Below are 9,753 nucleotides of genomic sequence, written 5' to 3'. Positions count from 1 at the left end.
ACAGATAATTTTACATTTCAACAATTGACGAGCAAAAAAAATCCTCTTTCTTTCATACGGCTCCTCATAAACTCGAAAACTTTTTCTCACCATTCTCCACAACAAAACTCTCTGTTGCAGTGCGCCTTGTTTAGTAGTTGAAAAAAAAATGTAAAAACAAACTGATTATGAAAAACCCTTAAACGCCTCCATCACCTGGCGCCCTCTTTCGCCATTTGCCATTACAGCTGACCTCCTCCGCATCACATTCCCACGCGGCCCACCCCCGCACACCAACAAAGTACTCATATAAAAACCAAGTTCCTCCTTCCCTCCTCTCCCCACTATTTTGGTTTCTGCTCCCGTAGTTGATCCTCCCTCAGTGCGCGAAACACAACAACTCCAGTAACGACCGTCATAATTCGGGATATAATAATTACAGATCGGTTAAAACTTCTCCTTAATTGACCGAATCCCATCCTTTACAGCCAACCACCGCGCCCAGTGGCAACTAAAATCATTAAAAAAAATGAAAACGAAAAAATTAAAAAATTATCCGTTTTTCATTAAATTCCGTTGATGTGGCATTATTGGTATTGTGACTAAATAATAATTGTGATTTTAGTGAAAAAACTTGCTCCCACTTTGTTTAGTTGAAAAAAAAATCGAAAAATTGAAAAAAAAAAAGAATCCTCATCCTCAATTTTTTGTGCATTTTTGAAAATTATTCTGTGTGAATATGTGCAGCCTCCTCCAGGACCATTAGGAGGAGGCTGACCTGTTTTGCCCCTCCCCTCCACTCCACTCCTTAATGAATATTGGATATAAAAATGGAGGAGATGCAGAACGGCGTTGTATTGATAAAATGTAAGTTTTGTAATGAAATAATTAGCGAGTTAATGGATGAATGAGATAACAGGTGCCAGTAGAAAGCTGGTGAAATTGCAATGAAAATGGCACCAGGTAGACAGGCTGGGGCCTTTTCCACAATGTGATGGAGTGAAATCTGTGTTTCTCAGTCCTCAGTCACAGTATTTCCAGGTACCGGACGATGCACAATACACAATGTAATTGATTGTAAATATACATGGGCTTATAATGGGGCAAAGAATAGAAGGGCACCATAATTGGTGCGGGCCGCTATGTGGGGGATATCGACAAAACTAACGATTCAGTTCCAGTGTTGAAAGATCACTGAAACAATTTCTCTTTATCTCGTGCCATGATTTCTAATTCCGTACTCAAGATGATAAGTAGAATATTTTGGAGGTGAGAATGAACAAGTTCAATGAAATATGGAGAGGAGATTGTTGAGAGTTGGTTTTGGAAATGCCCGAAGAAGAGAGAAAGAGAAAGAGAAAGATAAAGGAAAGGAATGGGAAGGGAAGGGAATGACACCCATGGCGATTTCAAACTGGAGACTGCAATGTTGCCACATGTATTGTCGCACATTCTGGCTCGAGAGTTAGAGTTTTTCTTCATGTACAGGACAGGAGGTCAATGTTGTGTCCGAGGGAAAGCTTCGGCTTTCATTTTTTTCAAAAATTTCCCATAAAAACAACCAATTGATCGTCGTGAATTTCTCAATCAATATTGTGCCCCTTATTTCAATTAGTTAGTTCATCAACGTTCCACTTTCCTTCATCCCCCCTCCATTTGACCCTTTTTTAACTCAACAAAAACCATTATTCATTACTTATTTCAAGAATTGTAATTCTTCGTTCAACCCTCTCCCTCCACCGCTCCGCTTTCGTTAAAAGAATGTAACTTGCTTTTTGCATAGCCCTTCATCGTTTTTTTTCACAATTTTTTTCCATTCCAAAGTCTAGGATTTTTTTCTACAACTGACCCTAGGCAAATCCGACAAACATTACTTTTATCATGCATTTACTTTTGTTCGAAAATTTTCAATGCCTATGTATGGAACATTCAAATGGTTCTGAAAACATATCAACTATGAAAAATATACGTATATGTATACCAATCGGCAAGGGAGACTTGGAACGGATTCAGTGTAAGCATTTTTTTCAGTCAACAAGTCTATCCATGCTAGTGTTTGTATGGAAAAAAAATATACCATATTATTAAAATACATCTCTTTATTGATATGGAATATGTATACAAATGTTGAATTCAAAAAATTGCTTCTTTCAAATTCAAAGAATGGACACATCACATTACGTATCAGCAATAGCTAGCAAAACTAACTCGACTTTATGGTTTTCTTTGCTCTTTGAGAGGCTGTACAAACTTGCAAGATGAACACAACAAAATCATAATCAATAATTATTCATAATATATTCCATTTCGCATTTAAAGAATGCCAAAATCTAATATCAGTTATCAGGGCGTTAATCTTAATTCTACCAACCCTAAGAATTATCATAGAACATAATTGTAGTATGCCAATTAATTGATCAATTTATTACTGAAGACTAACAATTTTTCAACATCCAAGATCCTCGGAAATGAGATTTAAAAAAAATTTTTTGAGAGTCGCTCAAGTGATGTTTACCTTGAGTAATTCTTTAAACAGGGGATCTATAACGACGAATTTTCTCTTGAACTCTAAGAGTTTTGGAAACTCCAGTGGGCCTTACCGAACGAGCCGCTCGAGTTTCAGATTTTCCCCGTTATTTCTCAAGGTCCTGATTGCTGAAGCATTCTTCTTCTTAATTAATTGATCAATCAGAGTAGTGTTAGTTAGTTTTTGCTAGCTACTATTCCTTTGATGTACACACCTGTTTCCTTAACATTCCCAGGTAGGAATTGACGATGGAAACAGGGCTCATCAAACCTTGAAAATGATAACCCGAATTCAGGCTGGGAACGCGAGGCCTGAACGAAGCCTTGTAAGATCAAATCGCGAGGGCTTGAATAAGGTTCAAAATTATGATTTATGAAGGCTCCACAGCATTATTAACGAGGGTTCTGCCAGGCTCGTTCTAAGGCTGATCCAGGTCTGACCTTATTTAACAACGCACTTTTTAGCAATACAGTATTAGAAATAATTTTGGTTCAAATGGAACCAAAAATGGTCAATGAACGACAATTTTTTTATTCATTCCAATAAGCTATAAATGAAAGCTTTATCACCAATGATATATTTTTTCCTCAATGGAAATATTTGTTTATTTATATTTTAATGTCGAATAATTGAGAGCATTATTTTCCACTTTAGGAATTTATTTAAAAAAAGGCTGGCTCACCACTGTCTTTGACAAAAAAAAAAGAAAATCACGATTTGTTCGTAATATTTTTTTTACGAAGAGGAATAGCGTGCTCCATGGTCAGCGTTATCATCCCTATGAAGATGTATGTATTCTTTGCAATTGGGTGCACCGGCTAGATAATTACTTGTCGCAGTCAGCACTGTCACAGGAAAGTTCTCAAACTTCTTCGTGAGTACATCTGTAAAAAAAACCTAAAAAACATTAGATTGAAAAATCTAAAAAACAGAGTATTCATTGACTAATAATTAATTGAAAAATGCCGAAAGAATGACTCACCCTCCATACATTTGAAACATACTGTTTTCATGTATGCAAGTTTAGTCCCATTGTTTTTCGTGACTCTGCCCATCCCACTGTAATGCAATTGGACATCACGATGAATAAGTTTTCCAATCATGATGTTGACACATTTCGCGAAGTCGGATTTCGACTTTATGCTAATTTCGAATTTTATTTTCTGAAAAGTTAAGATGACATTAGTATTGGAAAATGGAAGAAGAATTTGCATTTTGTTATAATGGAAGAATAAATTTTTCATATGGGATTTCGTGATTCACTAAAAAATATTCGATGACATTATTTCCAGAAAACCCTAACTACAAAGATATTTTTTAAAAACAAAAGATTGAATTCAATACGGAGCTTTTTTCTTTGAATTCTCTCTCCTTTTTTCATGATCTTAAACACATATTTCGGGAGATTCAACAAAGTGAAAAAATTTGACAAATGATAACCATTTGTTTTTTCAGAGGAAGCTATCAACCAAAATACTATCTTGAGCTCATCCGACGTGAGATAAATTACAATTCTTCTTATATTGAAACAACAAATTTTTAATAGCGAATTCCATAATCTACAGAGAATATCCCATTACATCTTTCTCAAATATCCGTCATTCCAAAAATATTTTTAACAAATGAAAGACTAAATTTGGTACGGATGCTTATTTTACGCATTTCTTTTTTTTCATTTTTCAGAAATATCCATTCGATTAAAAAAAACACAGATATAGGAGTAAGTTACAATAAGTTCATAATTTTTGACCAACTCTAATAGAGTTTCCCCCCAAACCCGTCAGGACTATTGGAAGAATATTCACGAAAGTAAAAAGTTTGACGAGTGATGACAATTTTATCAATAGTTTCCTCAAGATTATCTTGATGGACTGTAGTTCAAACGAGAAATAACAAAAGATATTTTTAGTGGGAACTTGAGTAATCTCCACAAGAGGTATTTTTATTTTATCTTTTGGAGTAAATACTTTTTAAGAGAGATATGAAATTAATGAAGAGGAAAATGTTATGAAGAAGAGTAAAAATGGAAAATTTGATGGCAGAAGAATTTTCTATTCCTTATTGAAGCAAGACTTTTATCACAAAAAAAAAATCACATAATATTTTTTTGCTAAAATCCCCCTCTATTGATATTTCCAAGAGAAAAAACATGAAATTCATGGGGGAAAATATTTTCCGTGATACATTTTCCGTAAAATATTTTTTCTCCTCTCTTCTAAATCGGAAAATATCTTTCGATAGAAATTACGTCACTTGAAGGGAGCTATTCATATTACTCACAAGAGCAGCTGGTTTCTGCATTGCTTCTTTCTTTTTGTCATCGTTCTCTTGGTTGTTAGGATCCAAAGATCGATCGAATTCTTGAAAGTTCGCAAGAGTCATGATCGGGAAGTCAGTTTTTAAAACATTCGTCGAAGTTGCGAAGCTGCAACACGCTTCATTAGTGGCCGCTGCCACATTCAACGTATCAATTTTGTGGTCCGAGTCATATTTGAGGCTTCTCTTCGTGCTGCCAAGTTGATCCCCAAGGGTTTCAAAACCCAAATCCAATTTCGCTCCAAGGAAGTCAGCAAGAGAACCTAGAATGTACAGAAAAGTTTTTTCATCCTGTAATCATAGAAGAGAAGTCTTGAGAGCATTACCTAATTCTGGAGTCGCAATTTTCTTACGATACTCTTCCACTGCTTTCCTTTTTTCGGCAATTCTGACTTTAGAAGAACTGATTTCTAAAAAGGACGGAAAAGACGATCACTGTATGACGAAATTAATATTTGGAATGTATATCACTAACGGTGTAATAACCATGTACATATTGAAAATGAGAATAATTACGTGGGCGTGGGGTGGTATGACTGACTTGCTGCCAGAAGCTCCATGAAGTGGGTGTGAATGATCCTGGTGCATTATCACTGTCTCTAAAGGTTCCTGGCTGAGGTCGGAGGTCGTCTCTATAGGAAAACAATGATTTGTTGAAGAAATGAATGCTCGAAAAGCGTGGGATAGGCAAATGGAAATTTAGAACCGGGATGATTAGCCGAAAAAGAGATTGTGTGCCTCATTCTGTGAATCAAACGTCGTGGAGTTGATGTCAATCCAGGCTGTGGAGTATCACGATCTCCAAATTTCCCTTCCTGAGTTTGGAAATTCTGTTCGTTCCTATCAATTTGCTTGAAAGGATTTCCTCTGTTCTGAGACACATTTGACCTGTTGATTCGTTGTATGGAAGGTATCAGCTGTGGGACTCTATTCGGGTTAGGGGAAATATTATGTCCCTTCTCAGGTTCCTTTCGGGTTTGTCCAATGTATCCATCATTGATTTTTGAAGACGCACGTAACCTCTTCAATTCTAAATAATGAGCCACGATGTGTTAAAAAGTTAAAATCAAATAGTCAAATTAAAAAAAAATAAATAAAAATACAAGTGAATTTCACAGTATATTTACTTGACACTAGACTTTCAGGAGGCAGGTCAAATTCTGACATAAAAGGCTCTGTCGATTCATCGACACTCAGACTGGAGCTACCAGATCCATTCATGTGTTTTCTGCGGTCATTATTCTCCAGATCACTTCCATCACTGGCAGTGACTCGAAAACGTTTTACTTTCTTTATTCTTCTTCCGTTTACCCTTATGCATCACTCGATCACCCTCATCGCTGCTGGAATCTGAAGATTTGTCATTGCTTTTGTTATTATTATTATAAATCAAATCCTTTGCTCGCTTTCTGGAGAGTTTGGTGACTTGACTGCGTTTATCAGCTCAGATCAGCTTCAGATTCAGTGGCAACGTTTGTGGCTCGAACGTAGGCTCTTTCCAGTCGAGGCAACCCCGTCTCATAATTGTCTATGCAATTAAAACATTAAAAAGTTTCAGAATGTCGGAAGTCACGTAGAATATTTGAACACTAGTTAGCAATTACCATGGAGTATGCATACGGCATAAAACGCATTCTCCAACTGCATGAAGACACATTTATTCCTCATCTCCGTAAGCTTGGACCATTTCTTCGAGGGAGACATTTGTATTTTGTAAATTCTCACTTCTGAAAATCTCTCACAGGATCCAATTCGGGCCATTCCTAACAAGGGAATAAGAGTCTTTGAGGATTGATGTTCCTTGTCAATACGAGCCATAAAAGTTTCTTTTGAGCGCTTTGAACAATTGAGTTCTGCGTAAACCCTCTTATTATCTTTCGTAACTCCTGGAACTGTACAACGTTCGCAAGAGTTAAACTCTCCCGGACCTTTCGTCCCTTTTATGTAGGATCTGGCCGGAGCATCTCCAACAATTCCTGTAATTTTGAAGGCATATTTCTTGTCATTTATCACCAATCCGCCTTCAGTCAGTTCCTTCGATTCCTTGACAAAGTCATTGAGAAAGTCACCCAAGGACTTTGCTTTGGCATTTCCGTAATATAAAGCAACCACGAAAGGCTCGCATTCATAATCTTTGTGGACAATCTTCATTACTATTGGCAATAATTCCTCTCGACTATCCTTATAAAGTTTTACACCGTCAATGTGCACAAGAACACGTACTACATCTTCAGTGTACACTCCTGAGTTTAACCTCATAGCCAGACCATTTTTTATCCCTAAATACACATACTGTCCCAATTTATCTGTCTTTGAAATGGCAGGACGGCTTTTGATCGAGTGAGCGAAGCCGAACAATTGCACTCCAGTTTTTGGGAACTCGGAATAACCATGTCTTCTCAATATCTCCAACAACTCAGTAACTACCTTGGTATCCATGTTGCCGATATTATTTATCGCTCAATCTTGAATAGCCTCTTGTAGAGTTGCTGGGGCACTCTGAACACGTACTCCATTGTCTATATCACTCATAGAAGCATTTGAGCTGCCACTAACCTCTTGAAGATTTTGAGAACTGTCTTCACTAGGAGCACTTGAACTATGTCCACAGCTATTCCACGTTCCATTATTCTAATCACGCTCCACACGTTCACTTTCGGAATGTTTGGTTGCGGTGGGGACAAATCCATCCTCTGATTGTCCAGTATCATTTGTGTTGAGATCCTCGTGGATATCAGAACCTCCATAAGAACATTCATTATCTGGGGCATAGTTTTGTTTTGACGTAATTCTTTGTTTTCGTAGACGGGCATAAAAAGAACTTCTCTGTGTCGACATGGTGCTCTGATTAAGTGTTAAGGCTAACAAAACATTCGACAACAGTACACTGAACCAAAATGATATTATGAGGTTAGAATCACTGCGGTGATGGACAACATCGCATATTGAATACTGACGCCGCTACACGCATACATAGTGTCGTTTGACACATGTTGGCCCAATATTTATAATAGTGAACAGCTGCGAAATATGTGAAAGAATTGCAAAGTCACTTTGAAGGAATTTTGGGTCCATGACTGCTGTCATTTCCGAAGATAATTGACGGTAATGATACCAATGAAATGGAATTTATTTATTAGCAAAATTTACTATCGGAATTCAAGAGAGAAAAAATAAGTACATTATTCTATTGTTAAGAAGGTAATCCGAAAGCAATCTCTTAATCGGTGAAATTTCACTCATATCTTGAGAACAAGGTACCTTGCATCGCTCATCCTTGTCGTAAATAATCCATAAAGGTTAATACTTGACAATATAAATTACAAAAAACAACAACTAAAGAGCAGGGAAAAATGAGGATTGATTTAGCCTTTGTGAAGCCTTGATAATTTCAGCATGAAAGTTCGGAGCCTTCGCCAGGCTTGAAATGACCCTCGAGAATTGGATCATCACTAGCCCTCGATTCAGGCCTGTTTCAGGCTTGCGATACGCAGGCTTGTCGAAGCAAGGCGTGCACAGGCCTATTTCGATCGTCAGCCTTGGGTTTTCTTAGCTGGGCCGTTGCAGGTACATCTGAACTATAGTTTTTGTTCGTAATTGACTTTCAGCGAGTGATGAACTGTGCCATTTTTCGTTCAGTAGTAACCGAAAAGCCTTTTCATTTATAATGTAATGAGGCTAGAACCTCGCTACGCATAAATTAATAATTATTTGATGGGAACTCTCACCCTCCCTCCTCCTATTGAAATTATTATCATTGCAACTTGTCAGAAATCCCTTTAAAATGGACTTCGACGATTGAAATCCCCTGATTTCAGTGACTTTTGTTGATTTCGAATGGACTTGAAAGTGATTTCACCATCGAGTGACACCATGACTTGAAAAGTCGGTAGCCCGCGTGACCCTTTTGGACATTAATTAGACTCATGATAAAATTCAGAGTATCAATAAATTTGTTTCAAGTCTGTTGCTCAACAATTGTTTAAGGGGAAAAATTTATTATTTATGAAATATCGATATGAAAATGGTTGTAATTTTCTAAACATTGACATTTCTGAATTACTCGTTTAACATACCTCTAGAAGTAAAAGTTTTTAAAAAGGTATCACTGACATTCGAGAAATGCGCATTTGATGCTGGATCACGTGGTATGTAATCAATAGTATCGAAAAACAGATGAGGGTTCCTGCGGTGGTTTTAAAGGGATATCCCCCTAAGCCACCAAAAAATCCAAACCAACATTGAACGACCGATTACCAACTCCTATATCCTATTCAGCGCCCCGTAAATCGACCAACGGAAGTATCTTTGATTCCGGCCGAAGCCCGTCATGGTGCCCGCATGCATCGTTGAATCTCCGCTTGCACCAAATAAACTGTTCAATCGTTCTGCCCCCTCCTCAACGAATCACACTCTACTAAATCGAACAAAAACACCATTGAATAAAAAAATGCCGGGGCTATTAATCTTTACCACTCAGGTCGAAATTTACAAATGAAAATAGACCTTTTTACGGCATGAGACAAGGCGTGCATAGGCTAGCTTAGGACTAAAATAAATGACCATTTTGCTAGCCCTGGCTAAGGCTGTAACATCTTTTCAAGCATCCAAAGTCAGCAATGCAACCGTGTTGATAGTTTAGCTTAAAATGTGCCTTGATTAAATAACTTTACAAAGTTCCGTAAACCTTTACACCCAATACCCCAGGGAATACCAGAGAATACCAATGAGACCGCTCAGAGAGGGTAACAAATTTTCCACCCCCTGAAACTGTACAGAATAATTTTGTCTTGACCATGTCTCGTCACCAGCTCAGTAATAAAAGTCCCAAGGGAAATGCCCTGACGACAATAAAGTTTTAAAACATTTTCCTTAATTCTATATTTAAAAACTCTGGAACGAGGGAATTTTCTCTTCGGGGTAAACCCGAA

The 9,753-nt window shown here is 37.4% G+C and overlaps 3 protein-coding genes across 4 annotated transcripts in view; 1 reads left to right on the top strand and 2 right to left on the bottom strand.

Annotated features, from left to right (window-relative positions):
- Positions 1 to 301: 301 nt before the first annotated feature.
- The window catches only part of LOC135160884 (uncharacterized protein), a 49,153-nt gene continuing 39,701 nt past the window's right edge, over positions 302 to 9,753 (top strand). The window contains exon 1 of the mRNA XM_064117989.1: positions 302 to 846. Coding sequence (XP_063974059.1) covers positions 810 to 846 — 37 coding nt within the window. The 5' untranslated portion in view covers positions 302 to 809. The remainder of the gene's footprint in view (positions 847 to 9,753) is intronic.
- On the bottom strand, positions 1,908 to 6,187 carry LOC135160458 (uncharacterized). Its single transcript, XM_064117009.1, has 8 exons — positions 6,147 to 6,187; positions 5,950 to 6,083; positions 5,619 to 5,852; positions 5,339 to 5,560; positions 5,149 to 5,232; positions 4,787 to 5,085; positions 3,489 to 3,669; positions 1,908 to 3,390 (listed from the first exon to the last, which is right to left on the bottom strand). Exons 1-8 carry the CDS (start codon positions 6,185 to 6,187, stop codon positions 3,242 to 3,244), a joined length of 1,344 nt encoding a protein of 447 aa, XP_063973079.1. The 3' UTR covers positions 1,908 to 3,241.
- Positions 5,501 to 8,074, bottom strand: LOC135160885 (uncharacterized). Of its 2 annotated transcripts, XR_010298648.1 has the most exons (3): positions 6,427 to 8,074; positions 5,950 to 6,350; positions 5,501 to 5,852 (listed from the first exon to the last, which is right to left on the bottom strand). XR_010298648.1 is itself a non-coding variant. In XM_064117991.1 (2 exons), the coding sequence occupies exons 1-2, from the start codon at positions 7,259 to 7,261 to the stop codon at positions 6,262 to 6,264; spliced, it is 924 nt and encodes a 307-aa protein (XP_063974061.1). In that variant the 5' UTR covers positions 7,262 to 8,074; the 3' UTR covers positions 5,501 to 6,261. The 2 variants fall into 2 exon arrangements, 1 of the variants encoding a protein (XP_063974061.1); XM_064117991.1 differs by having other exon boundaries at positions 5,501 to 6,350.

This window comes from Diachasmimorpha longicaudata, chromosome 3 (assembly GCF_034640455.1).
Source record: "Diachasmimorpha longicaudata isolate KC_UGA_2023 chromosome 3, iyDiaLong2, whole genome shotgun sequence".
Classification (NCBI taxonomy): Eukaryota; Metazoa; Arthropoda; class Insecta; order Hymenoptera; family Braconidae; genus Diachasmimorpha; species Diachasmimorpha longicaudata.
The sequence above is the reverse complement of the archived record's forward strand: the minus strand, read 5'-3'. Positions and strand labels throughout refer to the sequence as shown.